The sequence below is a fragment of the Nerophis ophidion genome, linkage group LG06, assembly GCF_033978795.1.
Source record: "Nerophis ophidion isolate RoL-2023_Sa linkage group LG06, RoL_Noph_v1.0, whole genome shotgun sequence".
Classification (NCBI taxonomy): domain Eukaryota; kingdom Metazoa; phylum Chordata; class Actinopteri; order Syngnathiformes; family Syngnathidae; genus Nerophis; species Nerophis ophidion.
Genome location: NC_084616.1, coordinates 52,662,101 through 52,690,037, shown reverse-complemented (window position 1 = coordinate 52,690,037; position 27,937 = coordinate 52,662,101). Strand labels below are relative to the sequence as shown.

At 41.6% G+C, this 27,937-nt stretch overlaps 1 protein-coding gene across 1 annotated transcript; it reads left to right on the top strand.

The window, feature by feature from the left end:
* Positions 1-3,591: 3,591 nt before the first annotated feature.
* Positions 3,592-14,703, top strand: abtb1 (ankyrin repeat and BTB (POZ) domain containing 1). The gene is made up of 12 exons (XM_061904184.1): positions 3,592-3,856; positions 7,578-7,640; positions 7,720-7,775; positions 7,864-8,008; positions 8,146-8,305; positions 8,405-8,450; positions 9,912-10,028; positions 10,103-10,215; positions 10,288-10,386; positions 10,457-10,624; positions 11,839-12,039; positions 14,001-14,703. Exons 1-12 carry the CDS (start codon positions 3,801-3,803, stop codon positions 14,205-14,207), a joined length of 1,431 nt encoding a protein of 476 aa, XP_061760168.1. The 5' UTR covers positions 3,592-3,800; the 3' UTR covers positions 14,208-14,703.
* Positions 14,704-27,937: the final 13,234 nt, after the last annotated feature.

Sequence of the window (27,937 nt, the reverse complement as noted above, 5' to 3'; positions counted from 1 at the left end):
AAACATGTTCCAAATTGTAATATGTGTAAATATTGGATACATACAGAAACTTTATTTTTGACGATATATGATGCCATCAGCAGGCGAGTGATGGATCGTGACATTATGAGTTACACAGTTCAATAATATGTATTTGTTGCTTCCGATTCTCCCGCGGTCATAAACAAACTATAATGAAAGAAAGCATCTGTTTCACAACACACATTCATACCTGCTTTGCTAGAGAAGTAGCATAAAAAAATAGCAAACGTGCTTGAGAGATATTTATTGGCATTTACCTGTGGAGCAAAAAGGACATCATTCCTGACCATAACTTTATGCTACTTTTGTTTTAAACAAATGCTTTGCAGGTAGTCTAAATAAAGGCGCTTTCAACTAAACTTAAAGGCTTTATCTTTAACACTATATTTTAGTTGACAACATTTACTGACATTATAGCTCACGAAAATGTTTAGTAATTTTGCTGACTACAACTAAGTCAATTTAGATGACTATAATTAGACTAAAATTCAAATACATTTTCATCAAAGCACAACTGAATAAAAAACGGCTGTCAAAATTAACAGTGGTAAGCATACATTCAAGTTAAGGGGATATGTTGAACGAGTAACATAAGTATACAAGTCAGGTGCAGTATCTAAGTTCACAATTTAAGTGCACTTATATACACAAGTTAAGTTCACATCATTAGTGGGCAAAATAAGTACACTATAAAAGTACTTAAGTACAAAAGGAAATTAACTCAGGCGCACAAGTTCAGTGCACATGTTATGTGCGTAAATTAGGTGCAAGGTCATAGTGCACCATAGTAAAAAATAGGTAAACATGTTAACTGCACAAGTTAAGTGTGCATAACAAGTGCATTAAGTTCAGAATAAGTGCAGTGAGTGCACAATTTAAGTGCACCAAAGTACACAAGTGAAGTGTACTTGTTTAGTGTGCAAAATCAAAGTGCACTTAAGTACAAAAGTTAACAGTGCAAAATAAGTTAATTGCATTATATGCACAATTTAAGTACACTTAACTACAACAGGAAAACAACACTTCTGCTGTATCTTTTACACCCCTCACTTTTTGTTTCAATGTTATATTTTTATTTTGCATCTCCTGTTGTTTTGTCCTGCAAGTTTTCTTTGAGCCGGTTGAAGACGAAGGTTTGTTTTGTAACAGACAATAAAGGTTAACGTATCATATCATATCATATATCATATCATATCATTATATACTGAAAATGTAATGATAATCCAACTATAACTTTTGGGGTTATTTTGCTAAATAAGTAACTAACTAGCTAGCTGACAGACCAATGGACAAAAATGCATTGATGGGTTTAAGGAGAGGGCAGCACCGTGATACAGGGGTTAATGCGTCTGCCTCACAATACGAAGGTCCTGAGTAGTCCTGGGTTCAATCCCGGGCTCGGGATCTTTCTGTGTGGAGTTTGCATGTTCTCCGTGTGACTGTGCGGGTTCCCTCCGGGTACTCCGGCTGCCTCCCACTTCCAAAGACATGCACCTGGGGATAGGTTGATTGGCAACACTAAACTGGCCCTAGTGTGTTAATGTGAGTGTGAATGTTGTCTATCTGTGTTGGCCCTGCGATGAGATGGCGACTTGTCCAGGGTGTACCCCGCTTTCCGCCCGATTGTAGCTGAGATAGGCACCAGCGACCCCAAAGGACATAAGCTGTAGAAAATGGATGGATGGATGGGTTTAAGGATGATATTAAAGGAGCATGCATGTACAGAACAACAGATATACAATGCCTGAGGGCAAACTACAAATGTCACAATGTATACAATGTTCTGCATTTTACCTTATTATATTAACTTGCACATGATTTAAGTTATTGTTACATGTACTCAGTGATAGGCAGTAATGAGCTATATTTAACAAAGCTACATGGCTTAGCCACATTTCCCAAGACGTCCAACACAAATTTAGGACCACACATTAAGGTGAGTTGAGTTCATGAAAAGTTTTACTGCACATATACATTATCAACTGTGACCCCTATAGAGGTTGTAGTTGTAGGTTTCCCTCAGCGAAATGACAAATACTAATAGTAATGCAGTGTTTTTCAATCTTTTTTGAGCCAAGTCACATTTTTTGCGTTTAAAAAATCCGGAGGCACACCACCAGCAGAAATCTTTAAAAAACGGAACTCAGGTGACAGTAAAAAATTGTTGTTGCAATTGTTGGACCATAACCAACATGCATCACTATAGCTCCTGTCTCAAAGTAGGTGTACTATCACGACCTGTCACATCCGTGGGGCTTATTTGGAGTTTTTTTTGCTGTTTTCCTGTGTGTAGTGTTTCAGTTCTTGTCTTGCGCTCCTATTTTGGTGGCTTTTTCTCTTTTTTGGTATTTTCACGTTGCAGTTTCATGTCTTCTTTTGAGCGATATTTACCACATCTACTTTGTTTTAGCAATCAACAGTATTTTAGTTGTCTTTATCCTGGGGACATTGTTGATTGTTAAGTCATGTACGGATGTACATTGTGGATGCCGTCTTTGCTCCACAGTAAGTCTTTGCTGTCGTCCAGTATTCTGTTTTTGTTTACTTTGTAGCCAGTTCAGTTTTAGTTTTGTTCATAGCCTTCCTTAAGCTTCAATGCCTTTTCTTAGGGACACTCACCTTTTGTTTATGTTTTGTTTAATCACTAGATACCTTTTTACCTGCAAACTGCCTCCCACTGTTTCGGACATCTACAAATAGCAATTATCTACTGGCTGCCACCTACTGATATGGAAGAGTATTACACGGCTACTCTGCCGAACTCTAGACAGCACCGACACTCAACAACAACACATAATTTCCGGACTACAATTACTGGTTTGCAAAAAATATTTTAACCCAAATAGGTGAAATTACAGTAGAACCTCCCACGGCCGTGGCACAGTGGTTGAAAAACATTGTAGTATTGGACCCTTATTGGTTCCATTTGTACACTCTCAGTTACATTAGCATTAATATTATAAATGTGGGCCCATTATATACGAATGGCGTTAAATGGGGGTCTCCATCTCAATGCGTCTCATGTCTATTTTTATATATGTAACTTTGATATAGCAAGCTACTTTTGCCGTGTAGCTGGCTACAATTCTCTAGCGATGTAGTTTAGCTGCATTTAATTGAGAGTAACTTTAAGCTTAGTTTACTACATTTTCCAAGTAGCTTGCCCATCACTTCATGTATGTATTAGATTTAGGCAAAGTTAGTTACTGAACTACTGTGCGCTTCATAAAATGCTCAAATGGTGTAAAAGTTTGTCTCCTTTCGCCAAGACTCGATACGTTCTCCCACTATGGTCTGGAAATTGAGTAAAAAAACACGAAAAACACGAAATGCAAGTAAAAAATAAGCCCTCGGCGGTGCTGTGTTCAAGCATATCCGTATTTTCTACAACCTCCCGAAACTATTCATCCGAACATGGTAAAATTGAATAAAAAACATACTTGAGAAAATGTACACGATATGAAAATACGCAGTAACCATACTTTCAGTGTCTGTGGAATAATACCCTTGCGGGTTATAAGTGAGTTAAGCGTTGCTTTGTTCGCTTTCCCACACGTCTGAAGGTAACACCAGCATGTCACGTGACTTTCGCAAACCCACTACCAAAACATCGTTGAGCAGCAGCAGAACACTTGTCAACAACACGCCAGCCTTCAGTTTATCAGACCTCCGAAACTCCACTGCGATTAAACGCCGAAGCTTCATAAATATATTGCTTACCTGTCCAGCAGACAGGCCGTCTCAATGCATTTCCGAGGACCGAAAACACCGAGGGGATCATGGATGCAAACGATTTGTTTAGTAGTTGCAGAAAGGGCGACGTTTGTAGAGTCAGGTAAACCATGCAGCTTTTGTTGACAAGTGAACGGCGCGACGTGCAACCTCGTCAGTGACCCATTTTGTTTTGCTGGTTTTTTAAAAGGAGAACCGTAGCTTTTGACCTAGAGCTAAAGCTAATGCTAAATGCATCGGTTCTGGAAGTAGGGCATGATGGTAGAGTTGATAGATATACAACACCAGCTATATCTATCCATCTAACTCATCATTTTGCACATTTAGCATAAGTCGATTACCGGTAGAAGTCATTCTGTGATTCTCAGCTTGATGACATGTGTGCATGCAGATTGTATGTGATGTAATGTTTTAACACTAATGCTCCCTCCACTGAAACTAATACTAATACACATTGCACATTCCGTTACATTGCACAATTAAACACAAGCATCGATATAAAACATTCTATAATGTCACATGCACGATGTAGGACTGTGTAATCAAAACAGAATGATAGCATTATACGGCCACCATGACGCGCATGCGCAGCTGTGGGCGGAGCGCTGCAGTCTTTATGCCGTGACGTCATGTTAAACGTTTGTATACAGAAGGGGTCTCAAACTGTGCCGCAAGCAAAGATTTCTTTACAAAAATCTAACATGCACTTTTTGATCTACTCAGTGGCCTAGTGGGTAGAGTGTCCACCCTGAGATCGGTAGGTTGTGAGTTTAAATCCCGGCCGAGTCATATCAAAGACTATAAAAATGGGACCCGTTACCTCCCTGCTTGGCACTCAGCATCAAGGGTTGGAATTGGGGTTAAATCACCAAAAATGATTCCCGGGCGCGGCACTGCTGCTGCCCACTGCTCCCCTCACCTCCCAGGGGGTGATCAAGGGTGATTGGTCAAATGCAGAGAATAATTTTGCCATACCTAGTGTGTGTGTGACAATCATTGGTACTTTAACTTTAACTTTAATGAATTCACCTTCTTTGAATGATTTTCCCACCCTAGCAATATACTTGCCAACACTCGTGACCTTTCCGGGAAACACCCGAATATCAGTGCCCCTAACTACAATTTCTTGGGGTAGACGTTCTACGGGTTTTCACTGGACAACAATTTTAAGGCCATGCCGTAACGGCACTGCCTTAAACGTCCACTTTCCCTCCGTACGAACATTATGCCGGTCCATTCACAAATTGCAAGAGATTTCTGCAGAATCAAGGAAGAGACTGCAAGACATACTTGATGAACAGCCACACAAGTCACACTGACAGTGGCCATGTAAATAACTTTAACACTGGGCTACAATATACACCCCTCGCCCTATTGTAGCCCGGAATAGTTAGGGCTGCATTGGATTCTGGGTATTTGTTCTGTTGTGTTTATGTTGTGTTACGGTGAAGATGTTCTACCAAAAGGTGTTTGTCAATCTTGTTTGGTGTGGGTTCACAGTGTGGCGCATATTTGTAACAGTCTCAAAGTTGTTATATACCGCCACCCTCAGTGTGACCTGTATGGCTTTTTATCAAGTATGTCTTGCAGTCCCCAATTGCGTCTACATATGTCAAATACATCATGTGGCTGGGCTCATACGCTCTTTGTACAGGTTGTAGAGGATGTTAAAGGCAGTGCCTCCACAGTGCCCCCTTGATATTGTTCTTTGGGTGAAATTTGGGAGAATGATCTTTCCTGGGGTGGCACTGAAAATTTGTAGTCTCCCGGAAAAATCGAGGTAGTATTACGCTGTAAAGCGCCATTCATATCAAACTCGCGGGCTGTACAAACATAAACATTTTTTATTAAGGTGCGGGCCGTAAAACGTCTCGCAGGCCGCAAAAAGCCCGCGGACCGCGTGTTTGAGACCCCTGCTATACAGTATATAAGCCGACAAGATCTGCAATTCCGAATGATAATCGTTTGATTTATTATGTATTCACCATCCAGACTTACTGCTTATGCACTTCTGGTATTCATTGTGTTGTCTTGTACAGGTGCAATGACAATAAAAATGAATAAACTTTAATTTCAACAGCACAACATATCAGAATAGAGGCATCCAAAGTGGGCCTGGTGGCCAAATTGCCCCTCAGCTAGTTTTTTTATTAGCCCTCAACATGTTCTGAAAATGTATTGAATTCAATATTAATGACCTATATTAGATATACTGTGACACAAATCAATAATTGTGTCAGATAAAATGTATATATATTCATTCCCGATTATTTGTATTATAATTCTGAATCGGTTTAAAATATTCATGAATCGATTTTTTTAAGGAATTTTTTTAGGCCATCTCCGTGCTTACTCGCCGCATGTGTACATCATACACCAGCACCCAAAAGGAGCTTTTGTAACCTGTTTTGAAAAATACTTTATTATGATTTATACATCAAATAGTATATTACAAGAATGGGTTAGAATCGAGAGTTGATTCTGAATTGAGTCATCACCTATAACACAAAAATTGAAATCATGTTTCTTTTTCAAATAGTTTAGCATATACTGCTGAAACTGTTTAATCATATTTAATGTATCAAAATGTAGCCGTCCGTATTCTTTAAGTTTTCAGTATGCAGCCCTCGGTTTGGCAACTTTTAATTTAAGTCGTACAACTACTACTACAGCTAACTTCCAGAGCCTAAATGAAGACAAAACAGAAGTTATGCTGTTCGGTCCAAGTCGCTCTCCATCCCTCAATGTTGACCTCGGCATTCTGACCCCGTATCTCAGCGACTGTGTCACAATCCTGGGGGTAAAGTTCGAATCAGATTTTAAATTCGAAAAACAAATCAGCAGCGTCGTTCAAAAAAGCTTTTATCAATTACGCCAAATAGCGAAAGTGAAACCGCTTCTGTCGGGACATGATCTCGAGAAATTAAGTCACGCCTTTATCCCGAATCGTTTAGACTACTGCAATGCCCTGTATGTAGGCATTAGCCAGGCGTCCCCCGCCCGCCTGCAGCTCGTGCAGAACTCTGCTGCAGACGTGAGCACATCACCCCTATATTAGCGTCCCTTCACTGGCTCCCTGTGCGTTATCGAATCAATTTTAAACTCCTTCTATGTGTTTTTAAATGTCTAAACAACCTCGCGCCAACTTACCTCTCCGACATCCTTCAGCCTTACTGCCCCACTCGATCCCTAAGATCAGCCGATCAGCTGCTACTGCCGGTCCCTGACACAAGGCTGAAGCTTAGAGGTGACAGAGCATTCGCCGCTGCTGCTCCCAAGCTCTGGAACGACCTACCTCTGAGTGTTAGACAAGCCTCCTCTCCGTGTTTTTAAATCTCTCTTAAAAACATACTTTTATTCCATGGCTTTTAACACTGAGTGATATCCATCCTGCAATGGCGCCCCATTATACACCTGCTGTGAACCTGTTTTTATGTTTTACTTATTTATTTTTTATCATGTTCTGTTTGTGTTGTGTTGTTTGCTCGGTTCTCGTATTATCTTTCAACCTGCCCATTACACAGCACTTTGGCTACCCCTGAGGTAAATTTTAAATGTGCTTTATAAATAAAGTTGATTTGATTTGATTTGGAATTGGCCCTAGTGTGTGAATGTGAGTGTCGGTATTTCTGTGTTGGCCCTGCGATGAGGTGGCAACTTGTCCAGGGTGTACCCCGCCTTCCGCCCGAATGCAGCTGAGATAGGCTCCAGCACGCCCCCGCGACCCCATGATTGACAAGCGGTAGAAAATGGATGGATGGATGGATAAACTGTTACTAAGTTAAATCTCCATTGACATCTTCTTATTACCAAATGTTTGGCAGATACCTCGTTGAACAAAAAGACATGGACCTCAATGTAAGAGATAAATGGGACAGCAGCCCCTTGTAAGTCGCATTCAGACAAGCAGCATCATGACTTGCATTGGCACAGACACAATAACCCTTTCACTTGTGTGTCTGCCAGGTATTATGCCTGTCTCTGTGGCCACGAGGAACTTGTCCAGTACCTACTGGCAAGTGGTAAGTGTAACATTGACAAAACCTATAACTTACTTTGCGCACGCTCTTTATTGTTCTATGTTGGCTCTCTCTCTGTTTTGCCATGCAGGGGCCAAATGTGAGGCAAACACATTTGATGGCGAGCGGTGCCTGTACGGCTCACTGAGCGACTCGATCCGACGACTGCTCAAAGAGTACAAGTGTGTGTGTGTAAGCGCCATGCATCGCGAGGATTTTAACTACTTCATGCACATGTAAGATCCATGTTTGAGTAGAGTGCCTACAGTGCCCCGTATTGAATGGCACTGAGTCTTGAATGTGTGCTCCATGTTGTGTATTGCCTCAATGAACCTGCAGATCCGCCCTACAGTAATTTTTTCTCTCTCGCCAGGTTGTTAGAGCAGGGACATCACAGTGACATCCAATTCCTCGTTCACGGGCAGACCTTCACGGCACATCGATGCGTGCTCAGTGCCCTTTCAGAGTACTTCACAGAAATGTTTGCGACCAAATGGAAAAACAAAACCTTGATCCACCTCAAACATCCTTTGGTGCGTCCACTTAATTGAGATGCAGTCATTGCTGTATCTTGTTGCATGAAATGTTCAGGTCGGCATTTTAAACATGTACTGGTTATTGCTTAATTTCAGATAAACCCTGCAGCTTTTGGAGCCATCCTGCAATATTTATATACAGGTGAGAGTATTTTACAGCCACCACTTACCACGAACAATGCAACAGAGGTTTGGCATGCCTTATAATTTACATGATTTCCTGATAGTTCCCAATCCGATAATAATCATTTTAATTTTAGCTACATATTCTGTGTACACACAAAAATAACAGTAAATTACACGACATTTTATAAAATGTATATTATGTTACTTTTCATATAATTCATACCTCAACTCAGTAGCTTAATTGGTTCTGTGACATAGCTTTTTACTCAAAACTGTCCCATAGAAATGAATTGAAATCAATTCAATGGGTGCATGCCCCCCTCTAAACATCACAATTTTAACATGTAAAATACCCTTTAAAAAGAACACACTTTTAGATAAGACATCCATCCATCCATTTTCTACCGCTTATTCCCTTTGGGATCGCGGGGGGCGCTGGTGCCTATCTCAGCTATAATCTGGCAGAAGGCGGCATGTTGTATAAAAACAATGCATTAGAAAGTACTACAAACCAATACAGTAGTTTTATGAAGTAATGTAATAATAATGTAAAACATTTGAGCGGACTTCTATAGTATCTCTTTTGAGCTGCCTCTCAGTCAAACAGATCAGCAGCAGATTTGTCGATGTTTTTAGGGATAAATGTCTACAGTTATAATTTTAAATTTTTTGGCTGGTGTTTGACTCATTCTGCTTCAGTATGGTGCAGTCATCCATCCATCCATTTTCTACCGCTTGTCCCTTTTGGGGTCACGGGGGGTGCTGGAGCCTATCTCAGCTACAATCGGGCAGAAGACGGGGTACATCCTGGACAAGTCGCCATCTCATCGCAGGGCCAACACAAATAGACAGATAACATTCACACTCACATTCACACACTAGGGACCATTTAGTGTTGCCAATCAACCTATCACCAGGTGCATGTCTTTGGAAGTGGGAGGAAGCCGGAGTACCCGGAGGGAACCCACGCAGTCACGGGGAGAACATGCAAACTCCACACAGAAAAAGATCCCGAGCCTGGGATTGAACTCAGGACCACTCAGGACCTCCGAGTTGTGAGGCACATGCGCTAACAACCCCTGTCGCACCGTGCTGCCCGTGCTTGGTCATTTTTTTCTTTAATTCAAAAAATCTCGTCCACTTCTTCTCAGCACTGTCTTTCACACACACTTTCTTCCTTCCCATGGTTGGAAAACAAAGTTATGCCCAGCTCTAGCTATAAATTAATGCTAACGAGTAAGATTTTACGGGGTTCACAGTGACATTTGCTATGCCAACTAATGGCGAGGATGCTTTAACTCAAATGTTTGCATGCGACTTCAAGCATAACAGTTTGCTGAGAGACAGCACTTATCTCAAAACACTTTTGAGTTGGGATACCACAGTATTATGATATCAATCTATTTAGCTATGTGTGTCCTTATAAATACATAGACACGTTTTAAATGTAATCAGCATTTGTGATCTGATGCTACAGGACGTATGAATATTGATGTGAGCCTCATAGATGACTGCAGACGACTCGCTAAGCAGTGCAAAATGCCAGATCTCATTGACGAGCTGGAGATAAAATGCAAACAGGTTTACAACTTTGGTAAGTGTTTGGAAAATAGACAACAATGAAAACTGTTTTATGCTTAACTTCCTGTTTTATTTTTGGCTTTGAAGTTTCCAACAAGCCAGGTGTCTGTGTGAAGGTTCTCAGCCTGGAGCCTCATAGCTGTCAGCTGCAGGAGGACTTGGCCCAGTTGGCAGACTGTGCAGTGCCTCCGCAGCTCAGAGTAAGCACCGTTTTTACTAGCATGTCCTATAGTTGCTCTTTTTACATCCAAATCCATCGATTTGTTTTCCAGGTTGGATTTGGGGAACTTCCTTTCAACAAGGTGGACCACTTTCCCACCTATCCTGACGTGTGCTTTAGAGTCGATGATTATGATTTCTTGTGTCATAAGGTACAAAGTGCTGACATTGTTACTATGCTGTCACAGAAATAGAGTATTTCATAAGTGTGTGTTTTTCCAGGTGTTTTTCAGTGGACGGAGTGATTACTTTAAAGCTTTACTGCAGGACCATTTCAGCGAGGGGGAACAGCTTCTCCATCAGCCAAGCATGCCAGTGATAACTCTACACAACATCTCTCATCAGATCTTCATCCAAATCATGTATTACATCTACAGCAATGACACACAGGTTGGCCAACATGCTTTGTATACATTTTTTGTGGACGTTTAATTGCCTTTCTGTTGTAAGACTTGTAAAAAGAACATATTGCCTACAGTGGGGAAAAAAAGTATTAAATCAGCCACCGATTGTTCAAGTTCTCCCACTTAAAATGATAACAGACATCTAATTTTCAACATAGGTACACTTCAACTGTGAGAGACAGAATGTGAAAAAAAAATCCAGGAATTCACATTGTAGGAATTTTAAAGAATGTATTTGTAAATTATGGTGGAAAATAAGTATTTGGTCAACCATTCAAAGCTCTCACTGATGGAAGGAGGTTTTGGCTCAAAATCTCACGATACATGGCCCCATTGATTCTTTCCTTAACACGGATCAATCATCCTGTCCCCTTAACATAAAAACAGCCCCAAAGCATGATGTTTCCACCCCCATGCTTCACAGTATGTATGGTGTTCTTGGGATGCAACTCAGTATTCTTCTTCCTCCAAACACGATGAGTTAAGTTTATACCAAAAAGTTCTATTTTAGTTTCATCTGACCACATGACATTCTCCCAATCCTCTGCTGTATCATCCATGTATCCATTTTGGTATAAACTCAACTCGTCGTGTTTGGAGGAAGAAGAATGCTGAGTTGCATCCCAAGAACACCACACCTACTGTGAAGCATGGGGGTTGAAACATCATGCTTTGGGGCTGTTTTTCTGCTAAGGGGACAGGACGATTGATCCGTGTTAAGGAAAGAATGAATGGGGCCATGTATCGTGAGATTTTGAGCCAAAACCTCCATCCATCAGTGAGAGCTTTGAATGGTTGACCAAATACTTATTTTCCACCATAATTTACAAATAAATTCTTTAAAATTCCTACAAAGTGAATTCCTGGATTTTTTTTCACATTCTGTCTGTCACAGTTGAAGTGTACCTATGATGAAAATTACAGACCTCTGTCATCATTTTAAGTGGGAGAACTTGAATAATCAGTGGCTGACTAAATACTTTTTTGCCCCACTGTACACAGTTGAGGTTCATGCAATATACATAATATTTTATACTGATTAGTGACTCTGCAATTACACAGGGGGCAGACTAAAGTTCAAACATACAATATATTGAGTTTGGGGCTTTGTTGATCTCTTTGAACACCTTTCCACATTTTGTCATGCTTCTTGAGTGTTCATTATGGTCTGACAACCAACTGGTTTTTCTTCATGTCTAGGTCACAAGAGACAATGTGTTTGACATTCTGTGTATGGCTGATATGTACTTGCTGCCGGGGCTGAAGCGCTTGTGCGGGAAGACCCTCGCCCAGTCCATATCTGAGCACAACGTTATGCACTTGTGGAAGACGGCCAAGCTCTTCCGTCTGTCTCGGCTGGAGGATCAGTGCTCAGAGTTCATGGCCAAAATAATTGAGCTGGTGGGTGTTTTTTGCATATTTAGTGAAAGGGAAACTAAGTTACACATACAAACTTTCTCTGAAGGCTAAAACGAGCGGTAGTTGAAAGGATCATAACCTCTTCAATGCAACAGGCACTTCACTGTTCGAAAATTTGCTTACAAATTGATGACCCTCACCCCATCCTTGTTTGTGAATTACTTAGCATTTCATGGAAGCTGCTTTTATATCCAATCATGGCACCCACCTGTTCCCAATTAGCCTGCACACCTGTGGGATGATCCAAACGGGTGTTTGATGAGTATTTCTCAACTTTCTCAGTGTTTATTGCCACTTTTCCCAACTTCTTTGTCACATGTTGCTGGCATCAAATTCTAAAGTAAATGATTTACAAAAAAAAAAACATATCAGTTTGAACATCAAATATGTTGTTTTTGTAGCATATTCAACTGAATATGGGTTGAAAATTATTTGCAAATGATAGTATTCCGTTTATATTCACATCAGCACAATTTCCCAACTCATATGGAAATGGGGTTCGTACATGATTATTTATAGTAAATACAAATCTTGACATAAGTTGTAAAATATTATTAATACATTATTTCCTAATATCTAATTATAAATATATTTGAACTTTATTTGTTGTTTGCTTCTTTTGTGCATACAGCCCAATTACCAAATCTACTTCTGGACGCCAAAGGTAATACAGTAAACCCTTGTTTATCGCTGGTAATGCGTAAATTAATTTTGGCATAGTAAGAATTATTCATTATAAAAAATAATATATTGGCCCTGCGATGAGGTGGCGACTTGTCCAGGGTGTATCCCGCCTTCCGCTCAATTGTAGCTGAGATAGGCACTAGCGCCCCCCGTGACCCTAAAGGGAATAAGTGGCAGAAAATGGATGGATGGAAAAAATAATATAACATAAAAACAATATTTTATTGCTAGCACATTAAAAAAAAACTGTTTCACCCACAGAGTTACTTTTACAAGCTGCAAACGATGTGACGAGGAACCCCTGTATTACAATACTCACTAGGCTGCAGTCAGCCCTATAGGCTCTAGACCAGTGGTTCTCAACCTTCTTTCAGTGATGAATCCCCTGTGAGCATTTTTTTAATTCAAGTAACCCCTAATCAGAGCAAAGCATTTTTGGTTGAAAAAAAGTGATAAAGAAGTAAAATACTGATCTATGTCATCAGTTTCTGATTTATAAAATTGTGTAAAAAAATTGCACAATATTGCTCATTTGTAGTGGTCTTTCTTGAACTATTTAAAAAAAGGATATAAAAATAACTAAAAACTTGTTGAAAAATAAACAAGTGATTCAATTATAAATAAAGATTTCTACCCATAGAAGTAATCATCGACTTAAAAGTGCCCTCTTTGGGGATTGTTATAGAGATACATCTGGATTCATGAACTTTATTCTAAACATTTCTTCACAAAAAAAGAAATCTTTAACTTTAATATTTATGGAACATGTCCACAAAAAAATCTAGCTGTTAACACTGAATATTGCATTGTTGCATTTGTTTTCACAGTTTATGAACTTAATTCATATTTTTTTGAAGTATTATTCAATAAATATATTTATAAAGGATTTTTGAATTTTGTTATTTTTAGAATATTTAAAAAAAATCTCATGTACTCCTTGGCATACCTTCAAGTACCCCCAGGGGTATGTGTACCCCCCCATTTGAGAACCACTGCTCTAGCGTGTTGCACATGTAACGTTAAAGACCTAAACGGGGCCACAAACAAAATCTTGTTTACGACCACGGAAAGCCAAGAACCAAGGTATATTTTCATATGAAAAAATAAAAAATGTGTTTTGTATATATTGTAGGGTTTTTAAAAAAAAATCTAAAAATTTTATAACCATGGATTTTAATTCATTTTTGTCCAAGTGAATAATACCAAAATTGCTGATTCCAGATCTTGCAAAGTTTTTACATACACTTGGTCTTCCACAGCTGGTGGAGAAGGAGGAGTTTGCTGAGATGGTCAAGGAGGATGCTGCTTTGCTGGCGAAGCGACACGAGACCGACTCCGTCCCTTTGGTGGATGACATCCGTTACCATATCGCCAGCAACGTGCAGACGTACAGTGAGATCGAGGAGGCCAATCAGAAGCTGGAGGCCTTGGAGGAGCTGCTGTCCAGCATTGATATTGACTGCTGAAGGTCTGATGAGCTTGTTGCTGTTTGCATGGGAAAATAACATTTGTTTTTTCTCTGTGTTTGTAAACATATTTTACCTACAGTATATTGTTACAGTACAGATATATTAATCTTTTGAAGGGTGCCCCATGTTTGCGTTTTAGAGTTTTAGCACATATATATTATTTCATACACTTAGACCTTTCCATGCATATTTCTATTATTGCCACAACCTTGGGATTTGCTGGTTGGTAGGGACCGTTAAATTTTAATTTGGCCTCCAAATAGTTCAATAACCATAATAAGTTATCTCTCATCCTAAATTATATTTATATAATTTTATAATTTGAAAATGTATTAATATTTTTAGGTAATAAATGTCCAATATGATAGGAACTTAAATCCACCTCTTGGGGAGATTATATTGTTTTGTTAAACATTTTGTTATCCTTTGTAAAACAATGTATGAGTTGGTATTCCTGGTATGGGGTAATAAATATACTCTGTTGCAAAGACAATTGAACTGTGCGTTTAGTCTTGGTGTAGTTCAAGTTTATGCCAACAGATAGCGTTGTTTGTCAGCTGCTTCTCCAAGGAAATGCTCTTAAAAATGCACTGTTGGTGCAACATTTGATAAAGTACCAATGATTGTCACACACACACTAGGTGTGGTGAAAATCGTCCTCTGCATTTGAACTATCCCCTTGATCACCCCATGGGAAGTGAGGGGAGCAGTGGGCAGCAGCGGTGTCACGCCCGGGAATCATTAATGGTGATTTAACCCCGAATTCCAACCCTTGATCCTGAGTGCCAAGCAGGGAGGCAATGGGTCCCATTTTTTTTATAGTCTTTGGTACGACTCGGCCAGGGTTTGAACTCCCAAACTACCGACCTCAGGCCGGACACTCTAACCACTAGGCCACTGAGACAATGATGCAATTAAATGATTTAATTACCAGGAGTTGTAAATGAAATGAGTGCCGTTTCAAAATTCATAATGTCAGTGAACAAAAATCTTTGGCTTCAGAGTTCAGAACAAACAACACCATTAACTCTGACCTCAGCCAGGGGTTGATTATTTTACATGTTTCATTGTTGTTAGGCATAGGTTTTAAGAGTATAGTTTACTTAATTATTCAGATAACTTTATTGTCATACCAGCACACATGATACCCATTAAATGGAACACAATTTTTATTGTGAAAGGTTTATTTGCTCATTTGCATGATTATATTAGCTTGTAACAGTATACTATGCACTATTCATTTCTTGTTTTACTTTTAGTGGCCTAGTGGTTAGAGTGTCCGCACTGAGATCGGTAGGTTGTGAGTTCAAACACTGGCCGAGTCATACCAAAGACTATAAAAATGGGACCCATTGCCTTCCTGCTTGGCATTCAGCATCAAGGGTTGGAATTGGGGGTTAAATCACCATAAATGATTCCCGGGTGCGGCACTGCTGCTGCCCACTGTTCCCCTCACTTCCCAGGGGGTGATCAATGCAAATGTGTGACAATCATTGGTACTTTAACTTTACTTTTGCTGCATTATGATGTGATATTAACCACATCACCCCTCTACAACAGTTGAAGTGATTATGTTCTCAGCTTTATAGCTGTGTAACATCATAGTAAACTTTGCATGTATTGATTGCAAGTAAATGGTAAATGGGTTTTACTTGTAAAGCGCTTTTCTACCTTCAAGGTACTCAAAGCGCTTTGACACTACTTCCACATTCACACACTGATAGAGCGGGCTGCCATGCAAGGCGTTAACCAGCACCCATCAGGAGCAAGCGTGAAGTTTCTTGCTCAAGGATACAACGGACGTGACGAGGTTTGTACTCGGTGGGGATTGAACCAGGGACCCTCGGGTTGCGCACGGCCACTCTCCCAACTGCGCCACGCCGCCCCTACAAGTAGAGTTGTATTGATTTACTGTCTTACAGTACTCTATCTATACAGTGATTGCACATCAAGTATCGATATAAAATTCCTTTATAAAGCCCATCCACCGCTGCAACTTTGCCACAGTGGCCCTTTGCCTCCTCTTTATCAGTGACTTGAACAGTTTATTACTAAATCAACACAGATATTATATAACAACATTACTATGGGTTTGTAGAAAAAAATAAAGAGGGCAACAAATGAAAACATCTCTTGGCTCCTGACTCATGCCTCTGCGTGACTCACGAGATCTTCATAGTGACATCTGTCTCCTCGTATATGTGAATCTGCAAGGTCAGACGTTCATGTGGAACAGCTCTGTTGTGTACTCATTTCTGCGATATCCTAATGAGCATCATGGGCCTTCATATAAGCTGAACGCTGTACAGTCTGAGAAAAATCTAAATAAATGTACATTTAGGGGTACAGAAGCTTAAAGGCCTACTGAAATGAAATGTTCTTGTTCAAACGGGGATTGCAGGTCCATTCTATGTGTCATACTTGATCATTTTGCGATATTGCCATATGTTTACTGAAAGGATTTAGTAGAGAACAACGATACAGTTCGCAAATTTTGGTAGCTAATAAAGCCTTGCCTGTACCGGAAGTAGCAGACGATGTGCGCGTGGCGTCACGGGTTGTAGGGCTCCTCACATCCCCACACTGTTTATAATTATAGCCACCAGCAGCAAGAGCGATTCGGACCGAGAAAGCGACGATTTCCCCATTAATTTGAGCGAGGATGAAAGATTCGTGGATGAGGAAAGTTAGAGTGAAGCACTAAAGTAAAAAAGGCGACGGCGGTGGGAGCGATTTAGATGTTATTAGACACATTTACTAGGATAATTCTGGAAAATCCCTTATCTGCTTATTGTGTTACTAGTGTTTTAATGAGATTATAAAGTCATACCTGAAAGTCGGAGGGCTGCGGTGACCGCCAGTGTCTCTGAGGAAAACCATATGGAGGAGCCAAGAAAGTCACAGCTGCCTTTTTGACAGCTGCTGCAGGAGGACACAAACTCTGCTCAAGTCTCCGGCAAGAGCTGACTTAATATCACAATTTTCTCATCCAAAAACTTGCTGGTTGATATGTGGTAGAGAAACATGTTCGCTTGACCGCTCTGTTTCATATTAAAGCTTCACAACAAACAAAGAAACACCGGCTGTGTTTTGGTTGCTAAAGGCAGATGCAATCCACCACTTTCCACCAACAGCATTCTTCTTTATTGTCTCCATTATTAATTGAACAAATTGCAAAAGATTCAACAACACAGATGTCCAAAATACTGTGTAATTATGCCATTAAAGCAGACGACTTTTAGCCGTGAGTGGTGCTGGGCTAAAATGTCCGCTGGAACCAACAAAGTCACAAGCACGCGTCAACATAAGCGTCATCTTTCCGCGACGTTTTCAACAGGATATTTCGCGGGAAATTTAAAATTGCAATTTAGTAAATTAAAAAAAATAAAATTGATATATAAACTATCAGACTGCGTGGTCCGTAGTAGTGGGTTTCAGTAGGCCTTTAATTGTCACAAGTCAGGTAAATCGATCACTTTGCTGGGGAACTCTAGCTGCTATTTAAAAACATCCATCAATCCATTTTCTACCGCTTTTCCCTTTCAGGGTCTCGGGGTTTGGGAGGACTGGAACCTACTGGAACCTAATCATTGTATTCCGTTTATATTTACATCTAACACAATTTCCCAACTCATATGGAAACGGGGTTTGTGTGTGTGTGTGTGTATATATATATATATATATATATATATATATATCCATCCATCCATCCATTTCCTACCGCTTATTCCCATTCGGGGTCGCGGGGGGCGCTGGCGCCTATCTCAGCTACAATCGGGGGGAAGGCGGGGTACACCCTAGACAAGTCGCCACCTCATCGCAGGGCCAACACAGATAGACAGACAACATTCACACTCACATTCACACACTAGGGCCAATTTAGTGTTGCCAATCAACCTATCCCCAGGTGCATGTCTTTGGAGGTGGGAGGAAGCCGGAGTACCCGGAGAGAACCCACGCATTCACGGGGAGAACATGCAAACTCCACACAGAAAGATCCATATATATATGGCCCTGTGATGAGCTGGCAACTTGTCCAGGGTATACACCGCCTTCCGCCCGAATGCAGCTGAGATAGGCTCCAGCACGCCCCCGCGATCCCAAAAAGGGACAAGTGGTATATATAGAAGTGTGTGTATATACAGGACTGTCTCAGAAAGTTAGAACATTGTGATAATGTCCTTTATTTTCTGTAATGCAACTAAAAACATGAAAATGTCATACATTACACATCAACTGAAATATTGCAAGCCTTTTATTATTTTAATATTGCTGATTATGGCATACAGCTTAAGAAAACTAAAAACTCCTATCTCAAAATATTAGAATATTTCATATATATATATATATATATATATATATATATATATATACATATATACAAAAATGCATACATATATACATATTAGGGCTGCGAATCTTTGGGTGTCCCACGATTCGTTTCAATATCGATTTTTGGCATCGCGATTCGATTGTATATCGATTTTTTTCGATTTAACGCGATTCTCGATTCAAAAACAATATTTTTCCGATTCAAAAACGATTTTGTATTCATTCAATACATAGGATTTCAGCAGGATTCACCCCAGTCTGCAGACATGCTAGCAGACTAGTAGATCTTTAAAAAGAAAGCTTTTATAATTGTAAAGGACAATGTTTTATCAACTGATTGCAATAATTTAAATTTGTTTTAACTATTAAACGAACCAAAAATATGACTTATTTTATCTTTGTGAAAACGTTGGAGACAGTGTGTTGTCAAGCTTATGAAATGCGATGCAAGTGTAAGCCACTGTCACAATTGTTCTTTTTTTAATTTTTTATAAATGTCTATTGATAATGTCAGTGAGGGATTTTTAATCACTGCTATGATTGATAATGTCAGTGAAGGATTTTTAATCACTACTGTGTTGAAATTATAACTAATATTGATGCTTTTGTTGAAAATTTTCATTTTTGTTTCACTACTTTTGGTTTGTTCTGTGTCGTGTTTGTGTCTCCTCTCAATTGCTCTGTTAATTGCAGTACTGAGTGTTGCTGGGTCAGGTTTGGTTTTGGAATTGGATTGCATTGTTATGGTATTGCTGTGTAGTGGTTTGTTTGATTGATAAAAAATAAAAAAATAAAAATAGATTAAAAAAAAAACTCAGAATTGATTCTGAATCGCACAATGTATTCGACTCAATTTTTCCCCACACCCCTAATATATACATACACAGACACATATATATATATATATATATATATATATATATATATATATACAAACACACATATATACATATATATATATATATATACACACACATATATATGTATGTATATATGTATGTATGTATGTATGTATGTATGTATGTATGTGGGCAGCACGGTGGAGGGGTTAGTGCGTCTGCCTCACAATACTTAGGTCCTGAGTAGTCCTGGGTTCAATCCCGAGCTCGGGATCCTTCTGTGTGGAGTTTGCATGTCCTCCCCGTGACTGCGTGTGTTCCCTCCAGGTACTCCGGCTTCCTCCCACTCCTAAAGACATGCACCTGGGGATAAGTTGATTGGCAACACTAAATTAGCCCTAGTGTGTGAATGTTGTCTGTCTATCTGTGTTGGCCCTGCAATGAGATGGCGACTTGTCCAGGGTGTGCACCGCCTTCCGCCCGATTGTAGCTGAGATAGGCGCCAGCGCCCCCCGCGACCCCAAAAGGGAATAAGCGGTAGGAAATGGATGGATGGATGGATGGACGTGACAAACAGGCAGAATACTGTACCCAAAAGAACCACTAGATGGCGACAAACAAGCATTGGACATTCTACACCAGGGCTATTCAACTACATACAGTTTCAAGAGCCCAAGGGCTCAGGATCCGGACATCGAAATGTGTATGTTTCGTCAGAAAGTGCCTCTGGTTGTATTTATTTAAGACAGCGATTACCTTTCTGCAAAGCAAACACATCGGCTTTCACACTGCAATGTCAATAAATTCATTATTCTGCCCTCGCTACTCGTTTCCAGCGTGTGCAGCAAGTTAACAGTATGAAGAAAGTGAAGCTCTCGTTTTTGTTCCTTCTTTTGAATTGTCTTCCTTCTTCAGTTTTATTTCTCAACACTTCTTTCATACGGGTTTGTAAAACTGAAAATGTAAACAAAAGTACGTCCATTTTGTATTTTAAGTAAACAAAATAGAAGGTTTAGTGTTAATATATTCACACAATAAACTGCAAATGTTTACATATATAGAAATTGCACAACATTTACAAACTTAACACAGTAATGTTAAGTGTGTGAATTAAATTACCATGAATTGATTAACGTGCACCCCGACTTAGACAAGTTAAAAAACTTATTCGGGTGTTACCATTTAGTCTTCAATTGTACGGAATATGTATTGTACTGTGCAATCTACTAATATAAGTTTCAATCAATCAATCAAAAGTACATGACCTATTACTATTAGCGTTGTCACCCTCTACTGGTCAAATTTAGCACGACATATAATAAACGGGGCTTCACGGTGGCAGAGGGGTTAGTGCGTCTGCCTCACAATACGAAGTTCCTGCAGTCCTGGGTTCAAATCCAGGCTCGGGATCTTTCTGTGTGGAGTTTGCATGTTCTCCCCGTGAATGCGTGGGTTCCCTCCGGGTACTCCGGCTTCCTCCCACCTCCAAAGACATGCACCTGGGGATAGGTTGATTGGCAACACTAAATTGGCCCTAGTGTGTGAATGTGAGTGTGAGTGTTGTCTGTCTATCTGTGTTGGCCCTGCGATGAGGTGGCGAGTTGTCCAGGGTGTACCCCGCCTTCCGCCCGATTGTAGCTGAGATAGGCGCCAGCGCCCCCCGCGACCCCGAAAGGGAATAAGCGGTAGAAAATGGATGGATGGATGGATATAATAAACGAGGTTTGATCCTTACTCTCACACAAAACACAAGACGACCACGAATACCAAAGACATGAAAAAGTCAGAAATTTCAATACAAAACAAAACAAATATATTTATGCACAAAATGTATCTACTTACAAATGTATGACCAAGTTTCATGATGAAGCTTACACGCTGGGATTTCTACCATTGTTGCTGCTTGTCTGGATCAGTGTCCGACAGGAAACAATAACTCCAGCACTTGCTCAAGGCAAAACATTCATATTTTGTTGTCAAGTAGTTGTTAAAAGTCTGACTTTTGCATGTTTTTCAGTGTTGAATGAGTCGTCCTCTTCTACTTATGTCACTGCTGCGCCTTTGTTACACATATTCCTCAATGTTGCCCCTTGAGGGCTGGCGGGAGTAATGCATATATAAACAACCCTAGTTTTAATGGCGTCTTCAAGCCTATTTGGGTGAAGTTCAGCGGACCAAATGAAAAGCCTTGGCGGGCCGGATGGGGCTCGTGGGCTACCAGTTGAATACCACCATTGTTCATACATTCACCCATCCAAATAGCAGCGGCTATTTAGACATAAAAAAAATAAATCTCTGATCATGTATATAGGACACTTAAAATTTACACAATCTTGTCACCTTAACTTTTAGACAACTTATTTACATACCGTCATTGCTTTCTGAGGCGTACAAAGTCTAAAAACACGTCGGCAAGTTCCAACATTTAATGCGTGTCTAGAGAGGCATTCTACAAGACCCCTGTTTCCCATCACACCTTGCGAATTGTCAACTTCCAATCAAGAAAATGTACAAGACAGAACAGAGACAATAAGACAGTAAGTTATAACTGTAGGTTAGAAATGTGTGAATGATACCTTCGTAATGCTAGCTCGATTTGTTGTGTAGCTAGCTTGGCCTTTCAATGTAAGACAATAGCGTCATCGTCCTCTGGCAAATAAAGATTTTCATAAAATCTACTTTTAATTCGGTAAGTACGTACTGTGTTTGGAAATGTACCAATTAGTAATATAATTAGTTATTATGTTAGCGATGTGACTTGTATAGTACCTTACTGTACAGCAGGTGTTCTGTCAAATTTGGCAGCTTCCTCGAAAAAGGCAAACAGTAGCGTAACTCGTTAGTGGGATATATTGAATTACACAGCAACATAAAAAAAAAAATGCAACTTTAGGTTTCGGAACGCCAAGTTGGATATCAAATAACGCCACCGCTGTGGAATTGCAATTATTACCGTCTTCAATGAGGTTATGTTTTTGCCAGGTTTAGTGTGTTCGTCTGTTAGTTAGCAACATTAATATATTTTTAAATGATTTGAATATCGAATACTGATTCCATTGTAGAATTGATGTTATTACCTCTGTAAATGAGTACATTTCTTCGTCAGGTTTACTTTGTTTGTCTGTAGGCAAAGCTCTCGATTTACCGGTCAATTTACTTTCCCATCCTCACCTATGGTTATACATTTTACAAGAAATACATTGGCGGCAAACTCCGTAGGTTGCTAGTTTGTGCACGGCAGCTTTCTGAGACTCTTATTTTGTTAGCGCAGGCAGGATGAATCAGTGCTTTTATTGTGAAGATAGGAAATGTGCAGTCGGTCTTTAGAGTTTTGACTGCAGGTTCAGCGCGAGGGTCCATCCATCCATCATCTTCCGCTTATCCGAGGTTGGGTCACGGGGGCAACAGCCTAAGCAGGGAAACCCAGACTTCCCTCTCCCCAGCCACTTCGTCTAGCTCTTCCCGGGGGATCCCGAGGCGTTCCCAGGCCAGCCGGGAGACATAGTCTTCCCAACGTGTCCTGGGTCTTCCCCGTGGCCTCCTACCGGTTGGACGTGCCCTAAAGACCTCCCTAGGGAGGCGTTCGGGTGGCATCCTGACCACATGCCCGAACCACCTCATCTGGCTCCTCTCGATGTGAAGGAGCAGCGGCTTTACTTTGAGTCCCTCCCGGATGGCAGAGCTTCTCACCCTATCTCTAAGGGAGAGCCCCGCCACACGGCAGAGGAAACTCATTTCGGCCGCTTGTACCCGTGATCTTATCCTTTCGGTCATGACCCAAAGCTCATGACCATAGGTGAGGATGGGAACGTAGATCGACCGGTAAATTGAGAGCTTTGCCTTCCGGCTCAGCTCATTCTTCACCACAACGGATCGGTACAACGTCCGCATTACTGAAGACGCCGCACCGATCCGCCTGTCGATCTCACGATCCACTCTTCCCTCACTCGTGAACAAGACTCCTAGGTATTTGAACTCCTCCACTTGGGCCAGGGTCTCCTCCCCAACCCGGAGATGGCATTCCGCCATTTTCCGGGCGAGAACCATGGACTCGGACTTGGAGGTGCTGATTCTCATTCCGGTCGCTTCACACTCGGCTGCGAACCGATCCAGCGAGAGCTGAAGATCCCGGTCAGATGAAGCCATCAGGACCACATCCTCTGCAAAAAGCAGAGACCTAATCCTGCGGTTACCAAACCGGAACCCCTCAACGCCTTGACTGCGCCTAGAAATTCTGTCCATAAAAGTTATGAACAGAATCGGTGACAAAGGACAGCCTTGGCGGAGTCCAACCCTCACTGGAAATGTGTTCGACTTACTGCCGGCAATGCGGACCAAGCTCTGGCACTGATCGTACAGGGAACGGACCGCCACAATAAGACAATCCGATACCCCATACTCTCTGAGCACTCCCCACAGGACTTCCCGAGGGACACGGTCGAATGCCTTCTCCAAGTCCACAAAGCACATGTAGACTGGTTGGGCAAACTCCCATGCACCCTCAAGAACCCTGCCGAGAGTATAGAGCTGGTCCACAGTTCCACGACCAGGACGAAAACCACACTGTTCCTCCTGAATCCGCGGTTCGACTATCCGACGTAGCCTCCTCTCCAGTACACCTGAATAATCCTTACCGGGAAGGCTGAGGAGTGTGATCCCACGATAGTTGGAACACACCCTCCGGTCCCCCTTCTTAAAGAGAGGAACCACCACCCCGGTCTGCCAATCCAGAGGTACCGCCCCCGATGTCCACGCGATGCTGCAAAGTCTTGTCAACCAAGACAGCCCCACAGCATCCAGAGCCTTAAGGAACTCCGGGCGGGTCTCGTCCACCCCTGGGGCCTTGCCACCGAGGAGCTTTTTAACTACCTCAGCGACCTCAGCCCCAGAAATAGGAGAGTCCACCACAGATTCCCCAGGCACTGCTTCCTCATAGGAAGACGTGTTGGTGGGATTGAGGAGGTCTTCGAAGTATTCCTTCCACCTATCCACAACATCCGGGGTTGAGGTCAGCAGAACACCATCCGCACCATACACGGTGTTGATAGTGCACTGCTTCCCCTTCCTGAGGCGGCGTATGGTGGTCCAGAATCGCTTCGAAGCAGTCCGGAAGTCGTTTTCCATGGCTTCCCCGAACTCCTCCCATGTCCGAGTTTTTGCCTCCGCGACCGCTGAAGCTGCACACCGCTTGGCCTGTCGGTACCTGTCCACTGCCTCCGGAATCCTATGAGCGAAAAGGACCCGATAGGACTCCTTCTTCAGCTTGACGGCATCCCTCACCCCTGGTGTCCACCAAGGGGTTTTAGGATTTCCGCCCCGACAGGCACCAACTACCTTGCGGCCACAGCTCCGATCTGCCGCCTCGACAATAGAGGTGCGGAACATGGTCCACTTGGACTCAATGTCCAGCACCTCCCTCGTGACATGCTCAAAGTTCTTCCGGAGGTGGGAATTGAAACTTTGTCTGACAGGAGACTCTGCCAGACGTTCCCAGCAGACCCTCACAATGCGTTTGGGCCTCCCAGGTCTGTCCGGCATCCTCCCGCACCATCGCAGCCAACTCACCACCAGGTGGTGATCGGTAGAAAGCTCCGCCCCTCTCTTCACCCGAGTGTCCAAAACATGAGGCCGCAAATCCGATGACACAACTACAAAGTCGATCATGGAACTGCGGCCTAGGGTGTCCTGGTGCCAAGTGCACATATGGACACCCTTATGTTTGAACATGGTGTTTGTTATGGACAAACTGTGACGAGCACAAAAGTCCAATAACAAAACACCACTCGGGTTCAGATCCGGGCGGCCATTCTTCCCAATCGCGCCTCTCCAGGTTTCACTGTCGTTGCCAACGTGAGCGTTGAAGTCTCCCAGTAGGACAAGGGAATCACCCGGGGGAGCACTTTCCAGTACTCCCTCGAGTGTTCCCAAAAAGGGTGGGTACTCTGAACTGCCGTTTGATGCATAAGCACAAACAACAGTCAGGACCCATACCCCCACCCGAAGGCGGAGGGAGGCTACCCTTTCGTCCACCGGGTTGAACTCCAACGTACAGGCTTTGAGCTGGGGAGAAACAAGAATTGCCACCCCAGCCCATCGCCTCTCACTGCCGGCAACGCCAGAGTGGAAGAGGGTCCAATCCCTCTCGAGAGAAGTGGTTCCAGAGCCCTTGCTGTGCGTCTAATTGAGTCCGACTATTTCCAGCCGGAATTTCTCGACTTCGCGCACTAGCTCAGGCTCTTTCCCCCCCAGTGACGTGACATTCCACGTCCCAAGAGCTAGCTTCTGTAGCCGAGGATCGGACCACCAAGTGCCCTGCCTTCGGCTGTCGCCCAGCTCACATTGCACCCAACCTCTATGGCCCCTGCTATGGGTGGTGAGCCCATTGGAGGGGTGACCCACGTTGCCTCTTCAGGCTGTGCCCGGCCGGGCCCCATAGCGCGAGGGTCTATTGAGAAAAAAAAAAAAAGAATTTCTCTCCTTCCTGTCGGTCATTTTTTCTTAATAATGAGCTCGCAGCAGCCAACGTCATCTCACAAGACTCTCGGGTGCTGTGAATGTCAATCAAGTGACGAAAATGACATCAAAGTGAAGATTGAGGATTGCTAATTTTTAGGTCTATTTTTTTAATGCCTGGCTGGCAATCGAGTAACACACCCTCTGCGATCGACCGGTAGCTCGCGATCGATCCCTGGTATAGACTATTTTGCTTGACCTTTTATTTTTGTATCTGACTGTCACCAAATAGATATGAAAGCCAAAAATAAGTTATTGAAGACATTTCAGAGCCTTTAACGCATTTTAGCAGTCCATCATTTCGAACAGGCACATTCCAAAAATGAAATTTCGTTGTGCTTGTGCAATGACAATAAAGATCTATCTTATCCTATCCCAGACATCGTGTAAATGGCCAAAGTTGCACCGATTTATAAGACTGGAGATATACACCAATTTAGAGAACCACTTTGGATACAGAGCTAACATTTTAACAACAATGGCAATAATCAAAATAACAGAGGAAATAACCAATTCAATAGATGGTAAACAGTGCGCAGCTGCAGTATTTGTGGATCTAACAAAACCATTTGACACAATCATAACCTTTACATTAATAAATTAGGACAATATGGAATCCGAGGGCTAGTCTTGAACTGGATGAGAAGTTCTTTAATCAACAGCAAACTATTTGTGAAAATAGGTGATAGAATGTCAACGGCGCTGGAGATATCTTGCTACCTACCCCAAGGATCAATACTGGGACTAAAATAGTTCAATCTTTATATTTGTAAAGTTACAAAGGACATAAAATTAGTATTGTTTACTGATCACACAACTTTGGTCTGTTCAGGAAAGAAAACACAGAAGCTAATATAAATAAAAACAGAAGAAAGTGACAAATTAAAAAAAGATGGTTTGACAAATAAAGACTATCTTTGAATCTCAATAAAACTTAAATTATATGTTTCAGTCACAGAAGAACAGATAGTCAAACACAAACAAAAAGACAAAGTAAACATTGAAAGTGTAACATAAATCAATACTTTGGGTGTAACATTAGATGATCAAATGAACTGGAAATCTCATATAAAAAATACACAACACAAGGTGGCAAAAAAAATTCCATAATGAACAGAGCAAAATACGTTCGAGACCATGAATAACTTTACCATATCTGAGTTATTGTGCAGAAATATGGGGAAATTACTACTTAAGTCCAGATCATACACTGACAGTGTTACAAAAAAAAAAGTTAGAATAATACATAATGTTGGCTATAGAGAACATAGCAACCTTTTTATTTATTCAATGAAAAATGTTAAAATTCCATGATATTGTGCATTTGAAAACATCTAAAATTATGTATCGAGCAAACTATAACCTGCTACCCAAGAATGTACAACAATTCTTCTCAACAAGAGGAAAAATATAACTTCAGAGAAAAATGTAATTTAAAACATTTGTTTGCACGTACAACACTTATGCATATCCATCCATCCATTTTCTACTGCTTATTCCCTTTGGGGTCGCGGGAGGCGCTGTTGCCTATCTTACCTACAATCGGGCGAAAAGCGGTGTACACCCTGGACATGTCGCCACCTCATCACAGGGCCAACACAGATAGACAGACAACATTCACACTCACATTCACACACTTGGGCCAATTTAGTGTTGCCAATCAACCTATCCCCAGGTGCATGTCTTTGGAAGTTGGAGGAAGCCGGAGTACCCGGAGGGAACCCACGCATTCACGGGGAGGACATGCAAACTCCACACAGAAAGATCCCGAGCCCGGGATTGAACCCCAGACTAATCTATCTTCTTATTGTGAGGCAGACGCACTAACCCCTCTGCCACCGTGAAGCCCCTTATGCATATCAGTATGTGTAATTAATTTATGGAATGAGTTAAGCAAATAACTCAAACAATGTACCGTATTTTCTGGACTAGAAGGCGCACTAAAAATCATTTTTTTCTTCTTCTCAAAACTCGACAGTACGCTGTATAACCCGGTGCGCCTAATGTAAGCAATATGTATGGTTGACCTTACTCACCTTGAAG